General features: G+C 33.2%; 3 protein-coding genes and 1 pseudogene across 3 annotated transcripts; 3 read left to right on the top strand and 1 right to left on the bottom strand.

Annotated features, from left to right (window-relative positions):
- Positions 1-269: 269 nt before the first annotated feature.
- LOC145040661 (protein FAR1-RELATED SEQUENCE 5-like) lies at positions 270-3,366 on the top strand. Its single transcript, XM_078988570.1, has 7 exons — positions 270-399; positions 474-578; positions 760-1,074; positions 1,137-1,575; positions 1,643-1,838; positions 2,094-2,737; positions 2,913-3,366. The coding sequence occupies exons 1-7, from the start codon at positions 270-272 to the stop codon at positions 3,364-3,366; spliced, it is 2,283 nt and encodes a 760-aa protein (XP_078844696.1).
- A 9,690-nt stretch (positions 3,367-13,056) lies between these two features.
- On the top strand, positions 13,057-13,998 carry LOC145040660 (BTB/POZ domain-containing protein At3g05675 pseudogene; annotated as a pseudogene).
- A 3,536-nt stretch (positions 13,999-17,534) lies between these two features.
- On the bottom strand, positions 17,535-19,063 carry LOC145043614 (SMAD/FHA domain-containing protein). Its single transcript, XM_078992318.1, has one exon. The coding sequence runs from the start codon at positions 19,008-19,010 to the stop codon at positions 17,766-17,768; it is 1,245 nt and encodes a 414-aa protein (XP_078848444.1). The 5' UTR covers positions 19,011-19,063; the 3' UTR covers positions 17,535-17,765.
- A 4,304-nt stretch (positions 19,064-23,367) lies between these two features.
- LOC145040659 (uncharacterized) lies at positions 23,368-25,627 on the top strand. Its single transcript, XM_078988567.1, has 3 exons — positions 23,368-23,862; positions 24,636-24,885; positions 25,011-25,627. Exons 1-3 carry the CDS (start codon positions 23,368-23,370, stop codon positions 25,625-25,627), a joined length of 1,362 nt encoding a protein of 453 aa, XP_078844693.1.
- The last annotated feature ends 488 nt before the right edge of the window (positions 25,628-26,115 follow it).

The following is a 26,115-nucleotide window of genomic DNA, read 5'->3' as shown; positions in this document are numbered from 1 at the left end:
TCCAATTCAGCAATCAAAGATCATTTGTTGTTGAATTTGTTTGAGCTAGAAAACAATTTAATCTATAATATGTTATTTGACAATGCATCATATATTTCATTGTTTGTTTTTTAACTTTCATTCAATCATTATGTTTTTCAGCAATATGTCATCTGTTTTCTTTTGATTAACATCATCTATTTGCTTTTCATTAACATCATCTTAGTGATAAGTTCATGAGACTGCATGTTATTCTTATAGAATATTGTACATACATTGATATATCAATAATGATAACAGTTATGGATGATTTGGATATGCATGACATCGAAAACAATCATCTCGATGAAGAAAATCATCAGTTCGGTTCTACTGATTCAGAGATTTTTCATAACGAGGAAAATCAATCGGAAACCCAAGGTAATCATTGCTTTCATTGTTAGTTGCATATAACATATTCAATTTTTAATGTAGTACAGTTATGTATGATTTAGATATGAATGACATCGGAAATGATCATTACGATGAAGAAAATCATCAATTCAGCTCTTGTGATTCAGAGATTCTGCATAATGATGGAAATCAATCGGAAATCCAAGGTAATTCTGTAACTGATATCGGTTATTCTTTATAGAATGATGTTGGTGACAAGTTCATGTTACTGCATATTATGCTTATAGAATAATGCACATATAACATTGTGGTTTTTTATGATTACAGTCATATGAATGCAAATTATTCTGATTCTATGTTAACATGGTGGTATATTCTTTTTTGTAGTTCAAAGTGACAATGTTGCAGCACAATATGGCTCTTGCAAACAATTCATTGGAGCTGATGGTTCTTTATTTTGGATTCCAGAGGTTGAAGCTAATTGGATACCTATTGTGGGTTCAATTTTTAAAGATATCAAAGATATAATTAAGTGGTATAAAGGATATGCATTAAGATCTAGTTTTGATATTAGAAAATCAACAGAGAGGAAAAAGAGTGGAATCACAACTTCGAAATATTTTATATGCAATAGAGGGGGGTTGCCAAACACTTCTACCTTAGACACAATTAGTGATCATCATAACAAGCAATTGATAAATAGTAATTGTAAACGCACAAATTGCAAATCTTTTTTGCATTCAAAGTTATACCACATTCTTCAGAAGTTTACCTGTGGCGCTTTGAACAACAACACAACCACAAATTGATCAATCAAGATTGTATGCATCTTTCAAGAGCTAAACGTCAGTTGAATGTTGTTGATCAAGCTTTTATACATAAGCTTTCGAGTGCAAAGGTGGGGGAAACTACAACATATAGGCTAATGTGCGTTATAAAAGGAGGATGTGAATTTGTTGATGGACTAGAGATAGATTGGAAAATTTTTACAAGGGATATAAATTGTCACATCGGGGGCACTGATGCAAATTTGTTGATTACAAAGCTTCAGAATCGTAAAGAGAATGTTACAAATTTTACATATGAATACAAATGTGACAAGAAGCAGTTAAATGCTCTCTTTTGGGCTGATGACACTTCAAAACAAAACTTTGAGTTATTTGGGGACGTTGTTTCGTTTGACGCAACATATCGTACAAACAGGTATTTATTCTAGAATTATAAACATTTTTAGTTAAATATTATAATGGTATTTTTTTGTGTTTTTTAGGTATTGTATGGTATTTGTACCTTTTAGTGACATTGATAATCACAAAAGGTGCATCACTTTTGGAGCTGGTTTGTTGTGTAGAGAAGATACAAATTCCTATATTTGGTTACTTCGGTCATTCTTGAAGTGTTTTGGAAAAGCACCAATCATGGTCGTGACCGATCAAGATCCAGCAATGAAAAAAGCTATTGAGATAGTATTGCCATACACAAAACATAGATTTTTGTATGTGGCATATCACAAGTAAACTTCCATTGAAGGTACTAACATTATTGTTATATTCTTATCAGTATAAATATGACATTATTTTCAATATAAATATGACATTATTGTTCTTTTCTTATCAGAATATTAAATGAAATATTTTTTGTATTAGGATAATAGATTAAATGAAATGCCTTTTTATACTATATTATATTCTAACAGAATAATATATGAATTGATTTTGAAGGTAAGCTGGGAAACAATGAATGAATCGGATTTTAAGGCGGACTTCAATAGTATAGTATGGGACCCCAAAATTTTTGTCAATGATTTTGAAATGAGATGGGATGCATTAATGGTAAAATATAAGTTGCAAGACAATAAATGGATGAAAGATATGTTTGATTTGAGAAGCAGTTGGATTCCAACCTATTTTAAAGATGTACCGATGTCAGGTCTAATGAGAACAACTTCTCGGTCGGAAAGTGAGAATTCAGCATTCAATAGGGTATCACATCATGGTTATACGTTAAACAATTTCATGAATGCTTTTGAGTCTGTTATGGAAAGGCAAAGGAATAATCAGATCAAATTTGATTTTGATACATCTACTATAACTCCAATCATCAAAACACCTCTTGAAGATATGGAGAAACATGCATCTATGGTATACACCAGGACTATTTTTCTCATGGTGCAGAGGGAGATTCTTCATTCACTTGTTTCTTGTTCACAGAAGAGTGTTACATCAGGCGTTGTTTCTGACATATGCATTGTCAAACATAAAAGGACAAATATATCAAAGAAGAAGGTAGTAGTTGAGAAAAAAGAAAAAGTTGACATCGATTATGAATGGAATTTTAATACAAGTGAAGGTGATTTTGAGATAATGTTAACATTTTAGAATATACTTAATATTCTAATAATTTTGAAAAAATATTCTAATTTTTCTTTTTTGAATATACTTATTATCCTAATACTTTTGAAACACGTTGAATTCAACAGAGAAGATCTAACGGTGAAATGTTCATGAATGCTTTTTGAGCGGTTTGGAATTTTTTTGTAGACACATCTTCTGTATTCTAAAGATTTATGACATACAAGAGATTCCGTCAAGATACATTCTTAAGAGATGGAGAAGAGATATTATCCCCACCACAGTTTTGAAAAGGACGTTTAGATATGGTGATTCGTCTAGAAATGTTGAGAAGGTTGCATACAAAGCTTTTTCCATGCTTGATCAATGCTTGTCTTCATTAAGTAATGATGACAAGAAGTTAGAAGAGTTCATGCAGAAGCTTGAAGTTTTTATGACTGATATTGGTGAACAAGGTTCAGACAAATTACCGGTTACAAAAGAAGCTCATATTGATAAACTTTACGGAACTACTACGAATCCTGAAGTTGTTGATGTTGAAAATCCACCTATGGTGAAGAATAAAGGTTCTGGTACAGGAAAACGTTTAAAAAGTGCTTTGGAGAAGGCTACTATTCAAGGTAACAAGCAATCAAGATCATGAAAAACATGTGGAGTTAAAGGGCATAATTCAAGGAAATGTTTGACATTGTTGAATAACTCCAAGGTACAAAGTGCATATTGTGTCTAAAAATATATTTCGATTTTTTTCGTATTTCAATAAAGTTCAATAATACCATATAGATAAAAGTTTGAATTTTTTAATTTGGATATTTTTCAGTTGTTTTGGTTTGTGATGATGTATGATACATTTGGATTGTGATGATGTGTTATACATTTGAGAACATATTGATTCTTCTAATATTTTCAATCTTTAATTTTTTGAAGTATATACGAATGATTGCAGTATAATGTTTTGTTATCAAAATATTATAATACAAGATTATGCATGTAAGAATGTTATATAGGTATATGCAACATCTAATATAATTCTAATAGAATACTGATGTCATTATACATTATTCTATTAGAATATTCTACCATGGTCATTAAGAAGTGATCATAATACCTACTATACATTAAGCATTAATCACCTAATAAACCATATCAAGTTTCTTACATAATAATAGGCATCATTTTTTTTTCTAATTTGTTCAAAATAATATAGATATTAGAAAAGGAATTGCTATTAATAATCAACTTGAATGTTCATAATAATCAACCGAAAAAAATAAATCCAAAAAAATTATTTTGTTAAGTGTTTTAAAGAATGATTGTTGATACCTTTTTTAATTCTTTTTCTATGCTGTGAGGATGAATCAGAAGAAGAATCAGAGTCGCTTTTAGAAGTAACAACGTTTTTTTTTTAATTTTTTCTTTGATTTTCCTTCATCTGCCTTCTTTTTCTTTTGATTTACAATTTGCAAATCTTTTATCATGAAATTTAACAATTAAAATCAATTAGAATATATGATAAAACAAAATTAGAATATTCAGAATAACTAACTTAGAAAAATAAATCCAAACATTTGTTTTTTTTTTTATGAATTATTTGAAAGAAAGTGTGTTCATACCTTTTTTAACCCTATCTTGACTCGCTGAATCTGTATGAAGAAAATTATCAAATAAAAACAATTAGAATATTTATTAAAAGCATTTAGAGGTTAATAAAAGCAATTATAATATTTAATCTAAAAGTAATCACAATTTATATCTATATCGATATAAATTTCTTTCCCTGTTTTTCTTACAGTTGCATTTGTTTGCACTTTTTTAGCTGCATCAATAACAACAAATTCCATTAGAATTCATATTAGTTTATGATATATAATCTGGTCACAGTTTTATAAATACATAATAACAAATTTCTAATTATCAATCAACATAAAATTCACTAGAATACAAATATTTTTTTTGGCTAAACACTATACTACAATCATAATAAGAGATTTGCGTTACCAAAATCTATAGTATTAGACAATTTATGGATCTAAATCTAATTAAATGATGAACAATTAGTTAGAATAACATAACATCTTTGCTGATTTTGATTAAGAATATTTAGATCAAATGAAATGGGGAATAATTAGAACACTATGTAGAGTTAACATTTAGATACATAGACTCTATATAAATCACACACTGAGATTTAGGTTTAGATTGTATGCTTTATAATGCTATATTCCATTACATCCTGACTTCGACATATAAATCACTAGTGAACTATCTCGATTATTAAACATTTATTGAATACACACAACGATTTAAAGTGAAAAAACTTTCTATAATAAGAACAGATAGGTTTATTGAGTAAGAACAAGAGGTTTGTAATATTATACTTACTTGGAACAGCTTTTGATACAAAATCAGAATCAGAATCTATAGAATGAGCCATTTGATTCGATATCAAATTCAAAATCAAAAGGTTTTTAATGTTCTAGTTGATTATCGAGTGGTTTTCGTGTAAGAATCAGAAGATGAATTTCAGGTATAATCAGAATCAGAGTCTGAAACAATGATCGAGATTTGGAAGCAGAACGATGATCGAGATTTGGATCAAATGGGTTTTAGGGTTCGTACCGGGTGTTTTTGTGTGTTGAAAGAAAAAGAATGCAAAATTCCATTCATGCCCCTCCGTATCTTGATCTAATCCTAAAGTTCCATTAATTCACAAAATTGCCACCGCCTATATATATATATATATAAACACACACACACACTAGCCGTTTACCCGCGCTAAGCGACGAGTGCGAATAAGTTTTTCTGAAATTAGTTTTAAAAGCGATTAATTCTTTTTCGCATATAGTTTACGACTTATAAACAAATATCAATAAAAATTATGCTAACAAATACGAAATCAGTAAAAAATAAAATATGAAGAGTTATGATTGTTTACAAATGTGTATGAACACATGATTGATTTACGTTATTAATCATGCAATACTTCTTTATACACCACAACCCCTATAAAATCCATCACTTATGCCATTCGCCAACGAATAATACTTTTTTTGCGACGAATAGTTTCTTTTCGGCGGACAACATATTTGTTTTTTATTGGATCTTATACTCTAAAAAATGCATATTGTATTAGCGAGATATATATATATTTTTACTATAAAGCAATGATGTTATTAACTGGTTGAGACTTTATTTGTTAATTATAACATTCCCTTTTCAGTTGATTTATTAATCTTGAAATAAAAATGATTTTCATAAAACATCATCTTAAAATAAGTATAACTATAAAATGATTTTATACAATGAAATTAGATTCTATAATGTGTAATTGGAATGGTCCCCATAAGTATGATCATTGAAACATTGGTTTCAGGTGTTTCCAAACACCTGGTGACACATAGCACGATTGATACAATTCTAAATACAAAAATTTTGCATAAGAATGAGATAATTGAAGTATGATAATATAAAAATTAATGAGGCACCAATAGCAAAAATATCATCCTAAAGAATACTATAAGTAATAGCATTCATTGTTTGGAAACTATGCTTACAACACAAAATTCATCTAATGAGAGAGCTCTTGACATCTAACTCAAGTTACTTAAATGTACGTTTAACAGAAAATAAGAAAGCAAACAAAAGCAGTAAGCCTAACCCCAAAATTCAAGTTTATTATTTACCAAAATCATTATATATTCAAGAGTCGAACCAAACAAAAAATACAAGCAAATAGCTTTTTCAACCAGAACCTTTACTTACTCTCTTTACCAAAAAAAAACAATATGCACACACATTTTTTACCAATAACAGCAACCTACTTACTATTTTTACCAAAAGTCAGCAATATACTTACGTTTATTTACTAATAATACAATTGTGCATACTCGTTTTCCTAAAAACATCAACATACTCATATTTATTTATCAATAATGATAATGTACTTACTCTTTTTTACCAAAAACAACAATATACTTCCATTTATTTACCAATAATAGCAATGTACTTACTATTTTTTTTTTTTTTTCAAAACATGAAACTACTAATATCAACAAATTTACATTCACCATTCCAAGGTCTGAGACCTAATTTCATTTGCTCATACAGGACTAAATATGCTCTTGTATATTATCTTTTATGAATTAAACTCCTAATAATATCAATTATACATAAAAATGACAGCAAAACATTGTAAATGATCAATAAAACAATACATAATTCCAATTGCCGAGGCAAGGATTAAAAATCATACTTTTTTGTTTGAAAACTCAAAAATATATCTTTGAGCTTTCGTCTGTTCATCTCTTCCTCTTTTCAACCATCTGTCATTTCCTAAATTAGTCTTCATAAAGGTACAAATCTCGTCTTGCATGTGGAAATTCAGAAAAAACCAAATTTAGGGCAAAAAACATAATTATAGAATTTGAAATCACAACTATTCTACAAAACGGGCATTTTCATAATTCAATAGGGAAACACACTTCCATATTCAAGACTACAAACAACATGGAACAAAAATTAACTTTAGATGGCAAAAAAGCTATATTACTTCAACAACATCTGAATCATTGCATAAGAAGCCATAATCAGAAAAAAGATCATTTAAAAACTTGGAAGAAAAAAACATAAATATAGAAGAAAACTAACCATTGGATGGTTTTTTTGGTCTTGGAAATGTCTTCTCAAAGTGATGATATTCAAAACCCTATAGAGGGACATCATTGATTCTTCCAAGTCCAATTTCTAAACCTACAACTCATAAATAAAAGCAAGGTTGTAAAAATCGTTCGACGGTAGCTCGACGATCGACTGGTGTTAAGGGATTAATCGGTATTGGCGGGGATTAATCGGGGACCATAGATTATTAATAAAATATTAAAATAGAATGCAGGTTGATTTTTTATTAATAAGAAAAAGAAAATATGTATGACTATGAAACACTAATTTAAGTATGCAAACTTCAATATAAATAGAATGCAGGTTGATTTTTTATACAAAAGCTTAAAGTGTAATCCAACATATTCAATCCTTAATTTAAGGCCAGTAGCTCCAATATTAACAATGCTACTGGATTTAAAGAGTGTGTGAAGCTATGATGCATGGAAACGCCATCTAGGGTGACGTACCCGTATCCGATACTTGGAGGAAACGGAAACGCATAGGAAACGGCCAGGAAACGTTTCCTGGACGTATCGGCGAAACTCGAAACGTATCAGGTAATTTTCCAAGAAGTTTCCGATTTTTTTTTTTTTTGCATGGGCTTTCTAGTCCAAATAAGCTAATGGATAATTGGGCTATCGAAATTACCCTACAACTATCAATATTACCGATCGGTGCCTCCCTAATTCGTTGGTTAATTTTAATTTACTATCCTTTAGACGTTTACCTTTACTGCTTGGTTGCTTGCGGCTTGCTGTCGACGAACACCTTGGTGACTGAGAAATCAGAAATCGATTATGGCTTCTAGATCTAGTTCTCAAGAACAAGAAACACAAGGATCAAGTACATTAATCTTTATATATTTTGGAATTTTTTTAATATATATATATATATATATATATATATATATATATATATATGTGTGTGTGTGTGTGTGTGTTTTTTCATATTTTTATATTTCTGTATCTGTGCCGTATCCGTATCTTAAATTTTTGAGTTTTGCCGTTTCCCGTATCCGTTTCATGTTGCCGTATCCGTTTCCGTGCAACTTAGGTGTGAAGCTAAATAACTTGTGGTGTTTCAGCCATTCTTCTTCATATTCTTCATAAATTTAAAAAAAAAAAAAAAAAAAAAAAAAACTAAATAACTAACCTTGTTTTAAGAAAGTGAAAGTACACGTGAGGAACAAAAAATGTAATTTCATCGTGTGTGTACCTTTGTTTAACTCTAATCATTCATGTCGCAGTGAGCATTGGTAAGCCCATAATAATACATTCATCGACACTTTCAATCTGATAAGAAATGCATCAGATTCTATGATAACATAATATATACATTTCTTAATCAATACACTTACTTATCCCTAATTCTATATAAACAGGGCAATAAATAAGAATCAAAACCATAGAGCTTAACTTTAACATGTTGTTTATTATGTACAGTTAGAAAAGTAAATGAAATTAGAATGATAAATAAACAAAGAATGTTATGTTATAGAAATGCAATTTAATGAGATAAGATACAGATATAGCTAAAATAACTGCATATGGTTATATTTCATGTTGTTTAAAATATACAATATATGTATTTCAAAGAGTGGATAAAGGTTTATTTATCACTTTAAAAAAACTGTTTACAAAAATAGAAATTAGAAAAATTGTATAGTTGTTTTCAGAAGAAAGAACGAAAATTAATTATTTGAAGTTTTGTTTTTTTAATAAATACTATTGTTATTGAACACTATGTATGAAGAAAGTAATTTGTAATTATAAATATGATTTTTTTTTTATTCACTGTAATGCTCAATTCCATTCCCACTTCTATTATTATGTACCAAACACTACTGAAAATCTTCACATGTTCCCTTTTTATTAAAAGACCAAAGTATCCTTGTTATATATAAATAGTACTATATGTTTTAATAATTAACCAAAAAAACGTTTAATATACACAAAAAAAAAAGTATTTAATTTTTTTTATTAACTTCCATTCTTAGAGACACATTATGATTCCTTTACATTCCAATTTCTTTTACAGATTTCATTCCTTCTAATAACATTCTACAAACTAATTACCCCATTAACTTCTCCTATATCAAATCTTTCCCTTTGTCTCAAGTAACATTAACCACAAATTTTATACAAAAATTTAAAGCTTCCCCTAATTCAATCTCAGCAAAAGTGTTCACAGGAGGTGGGACATTATCACCACTTGTCTCTACTGGAATATCTTCATAAGCATCAACCATGAGTACAATTAAAAAATCTGATATAACATTTGTATATGCAGCTCGAAAGAAAAATGTCAAGAAATTTTCATTTGGTCTGTGCAAAAAGGTGAATGTTGTTTTTCATTTACTGTATAAAGAAACAAAAACAATAAAAGACACAACGACGATGTAGTAAAACCATTTATCAATGAAAGAAAGTCAAAATTAATTGTGTTGTACCTGTTGATTTTCATTTGAGCAATTCATCGAACACCTGGCAAGCAAAAACCAAACTACAATTGAGCTCTACAAATTCTTAGGCAAACAATGATGAGAGTTTAATATCTTCAGACACAGACATGAATTGCCTACATTATCTCTAGCTTGATTAATTTCGATACAAAAACTTTAATCGTATGTCTTGAGCTTTTGCAAACCAAAATAATACCTACATACATGTAGATGCAATAAACCCAAAACAGAATCAAGAACCAAAAAAAACTAAGCGATTATAAAAACACTTGTACAAAGAAGCCTTAGAACTGAATGCAGATAATATGCTCTATTCTTTAGCAGGTCGTTTGAAAGCCCTATCAATAACCAATTTTTAATAGGAATACACAATTTATAAAAAGATCGAACAAAAAAGTTAAATACTTTATTTATGTTCTTGATCTTAAGACACGTTAGTGTCGGTATTTCTTCTTCATTCCTTTGGTTGGTTAAACCCCAAATCAATGTGGTGCTTCTCTGTATATTAAGTCATAAGTTTTAACGTGGTGATTGCTCAATCACTAATACTAGCAGCCGTATTTTAGCAAGAGCCAAGTCGATGTATTGCAATGCTTATGTGTCTAAGTCTAACACCTATTTTTAAAAACAAATTTTATTTTCTTTCTTCATAAATTTAATTTAAAGATCACAAAAGGGTGGAGAGTTATTTGTTGTAGTTTTGATATAGTTGATCTGTGATCTTTTGTGTGTAGGATCTGTTAGTATGTGTGCTTTTAGGATCCGAGTTGGTGGTGCTTTTGATACAGGTTTGGGCTATGTTCTATTTTGAATGCGGACAGATGATTCTTTTGGTTATTTTCGGACAAAACATGGGATTTTTAAAGTCTGCTAATAGGAATTTTTAGCTTTACCTACGTTACGTTTTTTTCATTCCCATTCAGGATTTGATTTTGATATTTATATATTTTTTATTCACATATGTAATGCAATGTAGTAAATAGGTATGCTTATGGATCTCCAACTTCCGAAACCAGAGCATTGTAGTTTAATGCACCCCATTTAATTATTAATGCACATGGGTGATTTAAATTTCCTAATATATTATGCGATCATGGCTAATTCGATTAAGACATTACGGAAAGTGTATGCATCGATCTCCTGTTAACTTTAAATATTCCTAAGTTAATACATACATAATCCAGGGTGTTACTCATGTCCTAAATATACATATTATATATGTTTGAAATCTCATTTTGTTAAATACAAAAATGTAACTTTTGTTTTCAAATCAAGAAGTTCCATTAATTTTACAATCTATGCTTCACAATAAAAGCTAATCACGTTCTCTACTTACATATTAGTATTTTTACAAGTAATTAGTTTACATTTACATCCTAACTTCAATTAAAATCACTTTATATTAATAATCCACAATTCAATATTTTGTACAAGTTTGCTAAATTTGAAAGGTCCAAAAACCGTTGAACATTTCCGTGATTTCGAGAAAAAAAAAACCATTTTTTACTTAAAACTAATAAAAAGCTAAAAAACATATATATAAGATGTTAAGGAATGAAATCATACATTAGATGGAAAATGATAACATTAAACATTTCAAAATTGACATTTATGACATAAGTAGATAGATCTTTGTAAAAAATCTTTTTGAAAATATTACTTTCAGTTTTTCTCTACTAATAAAAATATATGTTCAACTGCTACTTGTTTTTCCTTAAAATATGCTACCATGACTTATTTTGTTTTTTAGTGATTAGCTAATTTTTAGTTTTCGGTTTTCGGTTTTTGTCTACAAGTTGTCCCAAATCAATTCATCCTAAGACTATTGTGTGACCAAAAGAATTTTGGGATTCCGATTCACTTGATATTGCACTTTTGATTTTTAACTTCACATCTAAAATCTTTTTTGCATTTTCATTTTCCATGTTTGAGTTTTTTGTTTTAATTAACTGTGTTTTCTTTTGGCAATGAAATTATGGACCTGATCATAAATTTGATTTTTTTTACAGATGGATTCGAACAAACTTTAGATGATGAATCAAGAAACAACCATCACACCATCACCCACAAAACTGGTAAACAAATGTTTTTGTTTCAAAAAAAATAAAAAATCAGTAGGGGAAATTGGAAAATAGAAATCATTACAATATTTGTAACCTGTAAGGCTACTGATTTCAGTTTGCGTTTGAAATTTTGTTTGACTCTGTGGCTTCATTAGAAACTGGTGCCTACCAGATGTTTGTAAAAATGCTTTTTCTTTTTCTTTCAGTCCTATTTTCCTTTCAGCTTATTGTGATTATTTTTTGGTGGTTGTTTCAATTTGGGATTAGGAAAACAAAAAAGCTACCCTATCACCCTATGATATCACATATATGGTGTGCGTATATTATTCTGTATAGAGAAAAATAATGGGCACATGTAATCCTGGTTTGAAGCCGGCCCATCTCCATTTGATTTCTTTGTTTCACGATTAGGGTTCACACCCACTGTTTCTATTTCTCTTTAGGTTCGATTTAATATGCTTACTGGATAAGAAGAATTTGATGGTGTGAACTGTTTTCCATCTTTATTTGTTTTAGTTTTTAGTTGAAGGCAACAACACAATTCAATTTCGCTAAAAAAATGATTTTTTTATAATAAATAAGGAGGCAACAACACAATTCAATTTCGCTAATAAAGGTTTTTTTTTAAATATATAAATAAAGATTTATTTATATCGTACAACGAGTGAGATGACAAACGGGCAAGAAGCTGTGCCGCTAAGTCTTTTTGTATAGTAAAGCTAATTCTTTTGAAGATTTTATCAATAGATCTAGGGGTATAACATTGATATGCATGATTCGTTGTACTCTATTAAGAAACTCTACTGCATCCGACACAAGAAAACCAAACGTATCAAATGCAAATGATATGAACACGTGTTGATTATCCATGCACGATTTCTCATGTTTGGTGAATTTGCATATAGCAGCTTTTAAAGCAGCCTATCCTGACGTGAAACCCCTGGTCCTCAAGCCCATGAGAGGGGATACTCCTGTAAGGTCCATACATGTGTGTTTCCCTCCAACTCATCCAAAAATCAAAATGTCAGTACAAAAAACAGAATTTGAGCTTTTGAAAATGTATCCAGTTTGATTAAACATGCATTTTTTTTTATCATTTCTTTGTCATTAGCCATACTTTTTGTAACCATTCTTTAACGGTTGAGCTTGAATGGTAGGAGAATATGTAGACTTTCTAGAAGCATCTTCATGGGAGGAAGGTAAGGAGGAAGAGATTTTGAAAGTTATTCATCGAATTGGTTTGTTAGCAAAACCAGTTTTAGATCGCCTCCAACCTGTCAACCCAGTTGACATAGTTAAAATTTTCCTGTCAGCCATTCTTTTTGCCACATCAGCACTCCCATTGTCTAGGGTTGATTTGAAAACTTTGGCTCAAGAACATATCTAATACATGCTTACAAAAGATGATGATGCGCCATTGATAAAAATATGATGAAGAGTTAAAATCCAAAGTCAAACAATACTTCAAGGGATTATTGACCAGATTCATCAATGTAGTCAACTTAGCTTGTGCAGTGGATGTACAAATGCATCAATTTCAATGTTTTTTAGTAGATATGTCATGGGCTTGTCAGATATTAACAAAATTATAAATTGTAAAATATTTTGTGGAGAATTAGGTCATGTCATCAGAAAATATAGTCAAAGTTGTTGACTAGATAAGTCAACAAGGCGAAATGCTTGAGACAAAGCTAAAGGTTATTGAGGTAACTTCCAAGGTTTTACAGGCAATAACATATGGGAGTGTAATTCTGCTTACTATAAAACGACTTCATATGGTGAAAATTTGGCTTCCTTTTGTGAGAATTTTGAAGCCTTTGTTTGTTTCTTTAACAACCGATGAAAACGAGAGTTTAGTAGTTAAAATGGATGGTGAAATATGGTAATCTTTGGAGGTTGTATTAGCTTCAATAATTCTTGTATTGTCGGGTGGACAACAAGTTGAGATTTTAAATGAATGGTTAGAAAATAAGCATATTCGGTATCCAGATCTTACAGAGGTATTTTTGAAGTGAGGTGTTATCGATTCAAAGTTGCCAACAAAAGACTTGCACATATAAAGGAAAATAAGGGTATAATAAAAATGTTGTAACTTATACAACACTTCTATAACACTCGGTCCTTGCATGTAAATTTATTCCTTTATTTTAAAGTTTAAGTGTTGGAGTTTGGTCCTATGCGGGGCATAGGGTAGTCTCCTACGCTTTGCGTAGGAGGGATCTTAGACACGGGATCTAAATGATCCACGCAGGGCTTAATAACCAAGAACCAAAACCCTAATTCTTGGGGTTGTAAGCCTTATTTAAAGGCTCTAACCCCTTAAGGCCCTTCCATCCTCAACCTCCGTCCTCCCAAACGGCCTCCTTAGAAACCCTAATCCCCATTTGTGAGTTTTGAGCCTTTGGAGTGTTTTGTGTTCACTATTAAAGGAAGAAGAAGATTGTGGAATCATTTGGAAGCTCAAATAAGTATAGATCCAGGATTTGCATCTACTCATCCATCTCAAAAAGGTATAAAGTTCCTACATTGATGTTGTTTTATGGCAGATCTAGTTTTGCTTTAGAATTTCATGTTTTTGTCCCCATATCCATGGTGTATATGAGTAAGAGCTACTCCAGACATTTGAGTACCATTTCCAGACATTTTTAGGGTTGTTAAGTCATAAACATGAAAGTTTGGTCACTCCCATCCATCCATGCATGAGCTTTTGAGCAATCAAAGGCTTTTTGAACCTAGAGTTTAGATTAGTGTTCTTTATATGAATGCAAATGGATAAAGTCAGAGTCTTTATCCATTAAGACGTCCATCTAGTATAGATCTGGAAGTCTGGAGGGTTAACTTCTTGATTAAGCACTTAATGGTAAAATTGAACATCAGCATACTACACAGGGCGTAGTTTTAGCTACCTTGCGCGTAGCCCCTTTTGTGTTCGTTTTACCTCCTTGAGTCCTACACGACGCGTAGAGCTTCATGTATGCGGGACATAGTTTGATTGGAAGTTGACTGTTTGACTTTGACCAAGTTTGACTTTAGGTCAAATGGAGTATTTGGGTTGTAGATTGAGACTTAGTCTCTATTCGTTGTATAGGTGATTGTTAGGCTAGTTATCGGATCGGGATCATTACTGTTATCTTCTAGACTGAGAGGTGAGTTTTCTTACTGTACTCATTGTCGAAGGCACTAATACCGGCCCACTAGATTGTGTTACGTATCCTTATGTATAGGATGTTGTTATGCTATAATGATCTATTCGATTGATAGATCTTTATGATTAACTGAACTTGCTAGTTATTGATTATTTTTTGCATATGTCGACATAATGTGGTTGGCTTGAGGTGATCCTGTTTTGTGTTGAATGTCAAGATACCCGGGCAGTCCAGTTGATACTAAAGGCCCAAAGGAGTAATCCAACTTATGTTGTAGGCTCAGGAGCGGTCCAGCTTGTTGCTGAAGGCTCAGGTGGCAGTCCAGCCTGTTGCTAAAGGCTCAGGTGGCAGTCCAGCCTTATGTTGTAGGCCTTGGGTGCATGTTTTGTATGTGTTGTGTGTAGGGTATATTTGGGAAACTCACTAAGCTTTGGCTTACAATTGTTGGTTTTATGGTTTCAAGTATATCAGATGATCGGGGCAAGACAAATGCATGATCGTACACATCCTTCTGGCTGGTTTATGTTGTGAGAGATCGTTGATACTCTTATTCTATGATTTCGTTTTGAAAACAATGGTTGTTGTCTTATGGTTTTATGGAAAAATGTTTTATAAAAATGAAAATTTTTATCAAGATTTTTAGAATGTTTCAACCTCTCCTTTGTTCACTAGGTTATAATCCAACATTTAACTACATATTCTCATTTCGTAAGTGCTTTGATAGGTATGTTCAAAAGAATAATAGAGAACTACTAAACATACACCAGTTAACATATGATATTTTTAATCTCTTTTCACCGGGGTCAAAATCATCAAATTGGTCCGGTTTTGTCCCCCCTTTCATTCATTTATTTTAAATATTTTAACAATAACGTTTTTAATTTTTTGTATTTTGTTTCTTTTCATATGAACACAGATGATACAGTCGGCCAAATATGGGGAGAGGCGGTAGAATTGTATTATGGCATAGACATACGACCTACTAAAATTGAAACTTTCACGATCCGTGCTTGGTATTTGGAAAATGTTAGAATGTTGATTCCACTGAAATTGACAAAAAAAAAAAAAAAAGGGAAAGCTACAGATCTAGTCATGGGCAAAAGCGATTATAGCAAAATGAATTTTATTTCATCCCATTTTCGAGTGTTCGACCAATGGGAATCTTTCATATGGTTTATCAACATGAATGCCTAGGTGTCATACTCGGGTTGATCATGAATACTTATTTTGAAGTATTATCAATTTATCATATTATTCACTCTGGCTTTCAAGTCTGCTCTCTTTTTTATTTGAGTAAATTACACGAATGGTCCCTATGGTTTAGGGTAATTTACGTGCTTGGTCCTTAACTTATTTTCTTAACTCGGAAGGGCCCTATGGTTTGTTTTTGTTATGCGTTTGGTCCCTACTGTTTATTTTTGTTACACGTTTGGTCCCTGTCTTATCTAAAAAGACTATTATTTAAAGAGGTTAAAATGATGGGTAGATGAGGTAAGGTGAGGGGGTGGGATTAGGGGTGTATTTATTTAAATAAATTAAAAAAACCAAGGGCATAATAGTCTTTTTAGGTAAGATAGGGACCAAGCGTGTAACAAAAACAAACAGTATGGACCTTCCGAGTTAAAAAAATAAGTTAAGGACCAAACGCGCAAATTACCCTAAACCATAGGGACCATTCGTGTAATTTACTCTTTTTATTTCTTTCTTTTTTTTTTTTTTTGCCCATTAAAATATCTCAAAATAAGTATTTTGGAAAAAGTACAACCAAGTTGAACTTTATGCGTGAAATACATCTCTCATGGCCAAAATGTGACTTCTATAATTTTAGACCGATACAACGATACTTATCAATAAAGTTATAATATACAAATTAATAAAGTACATTTCTATTTCAGTATTTCTCACATTTAGCCCTGTAAGAAATTCGTCCATTTTTATGTCCACTGGTTTCTCTTTCTCTTTCTAGTTTTGGATTCAGAATTACTATTATTATTTATTGGTTTAATGCAAAAAATATCAATGCACTTTGATATATTTATGTGATATAGCATCCTACTTTTGTTTCTTTCTATTACAACATCATTATTTTCAATTGTTATTTTCTTATTAAGGTATTTTGTACATTGATAAATAAAGAAAAAAAAATCTTTCATAAAAGTAAACTGCTATTTGTTTGAAAATACATTTTACATGTTTATATTGTTAAAAAAAAAGTTTATTTATGAATTTAAATTTTAAATTACAGAAAAATTTTAATTTTAATTTAATTATATAAATAAAAATACAATATGGCCATATGTACTGTTATATTTTCTAAACATAAATTGCTAATTTTTGGCATTAAGCCCTTACAATATTCCAAAGAACACCCTTCATTTTCATTTTCTGAATTGAAAAAGCATCATGGGTTACTTTCAAAATAAGCAAAGTAAATAAACTTCGCATTTTCACTTTTAACTAATAAACAGCAAAAAACATTGGATTTCACACAATGAAAAGCCATAACAATGACCAAAAATTCTAACTTGCTTATATCAACATATAGCACAATCAAGACTACTTTTTCTTAAGCCTAATACAAGAGACTAAAAGCTAAAAGAAACAGAGCTAAAAGATACAATAAGAACATAGCTCAAAGATTGACAAATCTAAGAGGTGGAAGTTAGATTATTAGTTACCTGAATAGCTTTGATTCTCTTTGCAATTTCCATTTTTAGTCCATAGCTTGCTTTTCTTTATCCTTTTCATTTCTTTGAAGCCTAGCCTCATGGTATTTCCTGTTTTTTTCTGGTAATTGTGAAATGATTTCTTCTGTCTTCTCAATTATCTCTTTAGGTAAGTACCACTCCAAGTAATCAAAAAAGTCGCCTAATGTCATCTTCTCCAAATCTTGCCACCTACTAGTATCAACACTAGTCTCCTTCACTAAACTTTGATCTACCAAGGATTCCCGTTGTTCACAACTTTCTTGAGTTGACACCAATTTCTCTGCAACATGATCTTGAGAAGGGTCATGGTTGGCGTCCAAATTCTCCTCCAAACCACTGTTCTTTACTACATTTTTCTCATGATCTTCTTGTGTTGATGTTGGCTCCTCTGTCATATGAGCTCGAACAGATTCACTGGTATGTAAATCTTCCAATGGCTCAGGCTCAGTTAACAACCCCTTTCTTCCTCTTCGTGTCTTTTTGACATTTACTGGAAGAACAGTTTCTGCAGGTTTCCCTTTATCTAAATCAGGATCATCGGTGGTATGTGGCACTGGCAACTGCTTTTTCCTCCCTCGTGTCTTACGTTGCTCTACAGGGACGACTTGATCTGCTGCTTGTCTTACATCTGTACTCGTATCTTCAGAGATTTGATTTAGTGTAGAAATGGAACTAGCCTTATCTTCATTCTTAGAACTTCTCAATGTCCTCTTAACATTCAAGCTTTCCACCTCAGTCTTCGAATCCGCAGCTTTCTTACCTCTAGGGCGGAGGTTCCGCTTTGGTACCGGTTCCTCCACCGCATTTTCCCCCAAATCACCATCGAGCCCTAATTTTCCTCCACTCCTCTCCCTCTCAACATCAGCAGCAACTCCAGATTTTCCTTTCCTCCTAGGGTTCCTTTGAGGTCGAATAGTCGATTGAACTCCTCCAATCTTCACAATAATCGACGTCAGCTCACCGATCTTGATGCAGTCGCCGTCTTCGAGAGTGGAAGGAACGTTAGGCAAAAGCATTTGCCCGTTCAAAATTGTACCATTGGAAGAATCGAGATCAGTGACTTCCCATTTGCTCGATTCATTATCGAATTCGATGGAAATGTGTTTGGTGGAGATGCCGGCGTCTTTGATTCCGATGGTATTGCCACGCACTATTCGACCAATTTTGACGATGGATCCAGATGAATACTCTAGGCTTTCACCTTCTCTTGGTCCCTTCTCGATTACAAGCTTCAAAATTGAGCATTCCATTGTTCACGACTGTGTGTGTTTGGAAAAGAGAGAGGGAGAGAAGAGTTTGAAGTTTGAACTATGAAATGTTTAGACAGGATATTTGATTCTGAAAATTTCATTTAACCCCCTTCGTTAACCTAAACATTTCCAATTATACCTTTTACTTTTATAAATTCTGTTTTAAGTCCTTACTAATTAACTGTGTTAATATATTAGTAGAACTGTAGAAGTATAAATAATTTTTTATTTTAGAAAAAATTGTAAAAATAGTCCCTGTGATATGTATTTTTTTGGGGTTTTGGTCCAAACCACGAGTTTTTTGGTTTTATGGTCCTTTTGGACTGGTTTGTTTGTGAGAATGGTCCCTGTACTTAACACTCATTAAAAAGAATCTGTTAACTCCCACATGTGCCTTGCACATGAGGATATTTCTGTCTTTTTACTTATAGTGACCATTTTTGCATACGAATGTCAACGCTTCCTTCTACCGTTTATCCGTCAATTACAATCCCAAACACCCGTCAACTCCCAACCTCCCTCCTTCTCCATTAAACCTGCAAAAAAACATCCTTTGTTATCCTAAGAACCTAATCGAAGCAAAAGGAGACAAGGTCATATGTTAAAGTCGAAATGGTGTACGTAATGTGGCAGATCATACCAAAAAATGAAGTTGTCGACGTATCATCCTTATATGGTAAGTTGCTCTGTTTTCTTAAACATTCCTATTTTTCATTTTACCCTTGATTTATACTGAAATCCGCCAAATTTTGACTTTGTTATCATGTATAATTTTGACTTGTAGCGGGTGCACCCACATGGTTTAGTATTAAGCTTCATCATGGTGGGAAGTTTACTAAGTTACCTGATATAAAGTATACTGGAGGTGAAGTGCGTTATGTTGATTATGTGGACATAGATGAGTTTTATGTACATGAACTTGATGCCATAATGCTTGACCTAGGTTACCCGGACCCACAGATGATTGAATTGATCGATGAATCCCCAGTGATATACTAGCATTTCAAGATACCCAATGGTGAGTTTCAATTTAGTCTTAGAGCTTTAAGGAATGATCAGGATGTTATCAATCTTTCTAAATTTATTCTAAATAACAAGTTGATTGAGGTGTACACAGAACATGGGAAGACCAATCTACTCACTTACTTCATGTCTCCAAATGCAAAGGGTAAAGTTGTCATTGAGGAATTACCAAAAAATGATGATCAAGGGGTTGAATATGAGGTTGAAGTTCATGCAGAATCTCCATTGAGAAATATGAATTGTGTCAATGATGAGCCAATTGGTGAGTACATGTCTTTGATTCTTTTTGGGAGTAAAAGTGATGCATTCTCACCAGAGGCTTAATTTAGAAGGGGTAGAGTTGGGAATTCAAAAGGAGGGGAAGGTTCTTATAGTAAGAGGCTTAATTTAGAGGATATTGATGATTTAAAAGAGAAGGAAAACACTAATGGGGGTGTTAAGGAGGTTCAGGGGGCTGCAACTGTTGTTGAAGGATGCTACAAGCCATTTACTTCAAATATTGCTAATGTAGGGGATGAGATGATTGGGGTTCAGGATAATGACCATATTGATGGATGCTACAACACCCCACCTATTAATGATGATGAACAATATAATGTGCTTTTTGATAACCTTATGGAAAATTTACTTGGAAGTGATGAGGATGTTGAAGAGTATGAAGGGGATGATGAATCTGAAGAGAGTGATGAAGAGTATGAAAAGGATGAAGGTGATGATCAGGATGGGAAACAATCAGAAAATGAAGATAAAGTGGATGACATAATGGATGAGGAGAACAATATAGATGTAACACCCAAAATTTCAAACCAATTTAAACTTTTAAAAAGACATGTCAAATTCATCAAGCATTACATCTTTGTTTTAAAAATGTTAATTATCAGAGTTTTCCCAGAAACATAAACATAATAGGAGGAGCTGTACGATCACGTCTTTGCCTTGTCGCGATCCCCTGATGTACCTGAAACAATAAACTGAAACTATAAGCCCGAAAGCTTAGTGAGTTACCCCCAAAATACCGATACACATACAGTCCACATAACGATGTCAAATAATAACATATCATAACAAACGGAACAGAACAGCACGTAACGGGTCCACAGCCCTACAGACTGTAATACCCACGAGCCCACAGTACGAGTCTCCCTTAGCTCGTAACTGGAATGCTCACGAGCCCACAGTACGAGTCTCACTTAGCCTGTAACTGGAATGCTCCCAAGGTTTGTTGGCTACCGCCCGAAGCAGTACAACCTCAACTTATCCCATATAACAACACATAAATCATAAGAATCGAGCATGCAATATTCAGATAACATCACAGGTAGTCCTACAGACCTACCTAACAAGCATAACCACTAGCATGCAACACTAAGTCATACTCAGCATCTAACACAACTCGAGGTAACATATCAATTGGGACAGCCTTGGTGCCTTAGACCCCTTAGTATAGTGAGGATAACTCACCTCGCAACTGTCGTATGAACTAGAGAGGTCAACTCCCGGATCACCAACACGAACTTCACCACCTATAGTTACCATAAAACCCCTTTTCATAAATCTTTAAATTACCAAAATACCCTTAAAAGTCAACTGGTCAACCCTTGTTCTAAGTCAAAGTCAACAGTCCATGTTGACTCGACTCGTCGAGTGCAATTCACCGACTCGTCGAGTCCTTCCTGAACTCGAGAAGTCGGGAAATCCTCGATTGGCTCGTCGAGTTCCCCTTTAACTCGTTGAGTTCATACGTGTCCAAGAATTAGGAGAAACCCTAGCCGACTCGCCGAGTCTTCAAACGACTTGCCGAGGTCAAGGCAATCTTCAACGGGCTCGTCGAGTTGTTCATCAACTCGTCAAGTCCATGACCATCTTCAATGGGCTCACCGAGTTGTTCACCTAACTCGGCGCGTCCTTGCAGACCTCTACCCATGCAGACACTTTTTAAGCCATGGCAAGCTTCCAGATTACAGATCCAACCTTCTAAGGCACGTTTATCACGTAAAGTTGTAAACTTTACGCACATGCAAGGCTCTAAAGGACCTAAATGACCAATCTAAGCTTCCAATGGAACTTCACACCTTGGGAGAGTCTCATCCTTGCACAAGCTAGAAACTTTATGGACTAAGAAGCCCAAGGGAGCTCAGTTCTGAAGTTGCAACTTCAGATCTTAGCTTGCACACAAGAATAGCTTCCAATCATACCATGAAAACCCTAGGATTTGTCCAAATAGGGGATCTAGAATGAAATGAGGTTAGGGTAACGATTTATACCTTCCAGAAGATGCCCAAAAGGTAGATTTCAGATCCCACAAGCTCCTTGCTTCCGAATACTTGTTCTCCAAGCTCCCTTTCTCCACAAAATCCTCTTCCAAGCTCAAAAGCACACAAATGGAACACACACACTCGATTAGGGTTTGAGAAGGACAATAAGCAATAAAGGGGAGGCTGGGGGAGGCCGATGATCCTTTAAATAAGGTGCAAAACCCCAAGATCTAGGGTTTCATCTGCCAGCTCCTATTCGTCGAGTCTTTTCCTGGACTCGGCGAGTAGGTCATTAAAATACGTGGACCAGCCCACTGCTACTCGACGAGTAGGGCAATCAACTCGTCGAGTAGCCCTTGAAATCAAGAAATTCACCCATTAAATCAATACCTGAGAAACAGAGCGTTACAATAGAAGATGTTGATGTGGACATGGCAGATTTATGTCTAAATGTTAAAAGTGATGTTGAAGGAGCATGTATTAATGATGGTAATGAACCTGAAGATATAGAAGTGATCAAAAATGAGGAGTTCGAATCATTGGATGAAGGATCAGACCAAGACAGAGAAAGAAGAGCACTTATAAAAAATTTGGGAAAAGAAAAAAGGTGCAGCCTTGGGTCAGTACATATACAGTCATTCTCAGTGGGACAAAAGTTTAAAAGTAAAAAAGAATTAAAGGAGTTAGTTGATGTGCATGCACTAGAAAAAAGAAGGAATCTATTCTTTAAAAAAGATGACAATCAAAGGCTTAGGGCACAGTGCAGAGGAGTTGTACCTGTCATCAATAAAGGTCAAGTGGGGACTCAACTTACCACTTCAAAAAGCAAGGGCAAAGAAGTAAAGACACAAAAAGAAACATGTGGTTGGTATATACATCCATCTAGGTCAAACCCCGAATCTGACTAGTTTATAAGGACCTTAAACCAAACTCATACATGCTTACAAACAAGAAAACCCAGAGCTTGTACTGCTTCTTTAACTTGCAAGAAAATCAAAGATCAAGTTGAGCCAGATCCGAAGATTCCTTTGAGAGCCATACAAGATCACTTTCAAAAGACCTACCAGGTGGGTATTTCGATGGATAAGGTGTTTAGGTCAAAAGATATGGCAAGAAAGCATGAAACTGGGGACTACACAAAACAATTTGAATTTTTGAGGGACTATGCTCTTGAACTTCAAGCTACAAACCCAGACACAACAGTCAAAATAGATGTGTGTCCTAATGGCAACCCTGCATCCCCAACAAGGCAGTTTAGAAGGATTTATGTATGCTTGGGTCCACTGAAAAAAGGTTTCAAGGCATGTCTTAGAGACTTAGTAGGTTTGGATGGTGCCTTCATGAAAGGCCCATTCCCCGATCAGGTTCTTACAGCAGTTGGTCTATATTCCAACAATGGAATTTATCCCTTGGCTTATGCAATTGCTGAGTCTGAAAACACAGCTAACTGGAAGTTAGGAATGTCAACGGGGTGTGTTCGTGGCGGGGCATGGTTTCCCAAACCCGCCCTGATATTTTTTGGGTTTCTTATCGGGGCACCCCATCGGGTTTCGGGTTTTTTCGTCGGGTTTTGGGTATCTTATCGGGTTTATAACAATTCATAACGAAATATTTATTCCGTTTTAAGATACCCCGATGTCTTATAAAAAATACATGCTCTAGCCTCTCTTTTAAATTAAAAATATGATGCATCACTTTAGTAAAATATATTGGATGTTATATTAAAAATTATTTGATTTCAGTTTAATATAATACGTCAAAACATAAAAAATTGTTAATAACTAAAAAGATTATTTGATTTAAGTTTACTGTAATACGTCAAAAGATAAAAAAAATGATCATTCACACAATATTTGTAAAAACTAAAATGATTGTCCACACAAAGTATTTTATCTTTGAATGTTTGCAATTAACATCAAAAGGATTCGTGTGTGTGTGTGTGTGTCTATATATATATATATATATATATATATATATATATATATATATATATATATATATATATATATATATATATATATATATATATATATATATATATATATAATCGGGGCAGGGCGGGTCGGGGCGAGGAGAACCCACTCACTGCCCCGAACCCGATAACGACCCGTTACCCGCCCTGAAACGATCGGGTTTCGGGTTTCCCCATCGGGTTCGGGCTTTTTTGCCATCCCTACTGGAAGTCGTTTTTAGAAAACCTTGGGGATGACTTGGACCTTGGGAGCAACTCAAACTATACTTTCATAAGTGACAAGAAAAAGGTAAATTGCAGTTCCTCAATTTATCATTTAGATTGTGTTTTTTTACCAAGAAATTAATTCTTATTATTGTCTGTTGAGTCATTTAGGGACTACAAATTACAGTTGATCAATTGTTTCCCAATGCTGAGCATAGATATTGTATTAGACATATTCATGAAAATATGAGAAAGAAGTGGGGGCAAACTGAGTACAGGGACCATTTATGGAGGTGTGCATCAACAACCACCATTCTTGAGTTTGAGCATTTGATGAAGGAGTTTAGTGAGTATGATAAGGAGGCATGCCAATGGTTGAAGCAAATTCCTCCTGTACATTGGGCAAGGAGTCATTTATCAGGTAATTGTATATGTTTGCATATAGTAATGATTATGTGTTTCAATTATTTATCAGCATTAATTGTATGTTATTGTAATGTGCATAAAGAGTTGTTTCTGATGTGTTGATTTCAAACATGTGTGAAGTGTTTAATGGGAAGACAGAGAAAGGCAGGGACAAACTTGTAATTTCATGTTTAGAGTTCATTAGGGAGTATTTAATGAAGAGGATATTCAATGTCATGAAGACAATGAAGAAGGCTAAAGGTCCACTAACACCTACAACAACAGACATACTAGATGCAAGGAAAAAAGGTGCTTCACAATATATTGCTAGGTGGAATGGGGCAAACAAGTATCAATTCATTGGAGCATTGCAAGATCAGCATGTGGTGGATGTTAGGAACCAAACATGCACTTGCAGAAAGTGGGAATTAATGGGAATACCTTGCAGGCATGCAATTACAACTCTGAATGAAATGAGCAAAGACCCTGAGGCTGAGCTTGACATTTACAAGTGGGTACATAAGGTGTATTGGCTAGATACATGGCAAAAAGCTTATTCATTTAAGGTGGAACCAATTAAAGGGAGACTTATGTGGCCTAAAATTAATTGTCCAACAAAGCTAATCCCTCCTCCACATTGCACTCAGGTTGGAAGGCCTAAGAAAAAAAGAAGACAAAGTGAGGGTGAAAGGTTAAGCAAAATGCAGAAGGGAAGGCAAGGTGATGGAGTCAATGTGATGCAAGGAGAAGATTCCTAAGGGCCAAAAAATGATGGAGTGTAGAAGCTATCAAGGAAACATATCAATGTTACTTGTAGCAAATGCAAGAATAAGGGACACAACTCTAGGACCTATAAAGGGCAAAGTGGGAATCAATCCAAGAAGTGATTTTGGTTGTTTGTTGTGGTGCAATGACTATTTAGTTGCTTGTTGTTAAAAACTGTTTGTTTTTGAAAACTTTAGTTATGGTTTGATAATGTGGTTATGTATGGTGCACAAACACTTGTATGCTTAAACTTGGTAATGATTTTTGGTTCCACTCGGATGGTTAATGAAATGTGCATTTTGGTCAATTTATGACACGTATTTTGGTAATGTACTTTTGTTATAGTTTGGTTCTATTTATGTGCTTATATTTGACAATTGATACACATTTTTACACTTGAATATCATTTATATCATTAACAACATTGGAATTCATTACAAACATGATGAAGTCAACTTACAACAAAGTTATACCATTTTTA

The sequence above is a fragment of the Lactuca saligna genome, chromosome 4 (assembly GCF_052625555.1).
Source record: "Lactuca saligna cultivar CGN05327 chromosome 4, ASM5262555v1, whole genome shotgun sequence".
NCBI classification, from domain to species: domain Eukaryota; kingdom Viridiplantae; phylum Streptophyta; class Magnoliopsida; order Asterales; family Asteraceae; genus Lactuca; species Lactuca saligna.
Note: the sequence above shows the minus strand (reverse complement) of the source record. Positions and strands in the feature narration are given on the sequence as shown.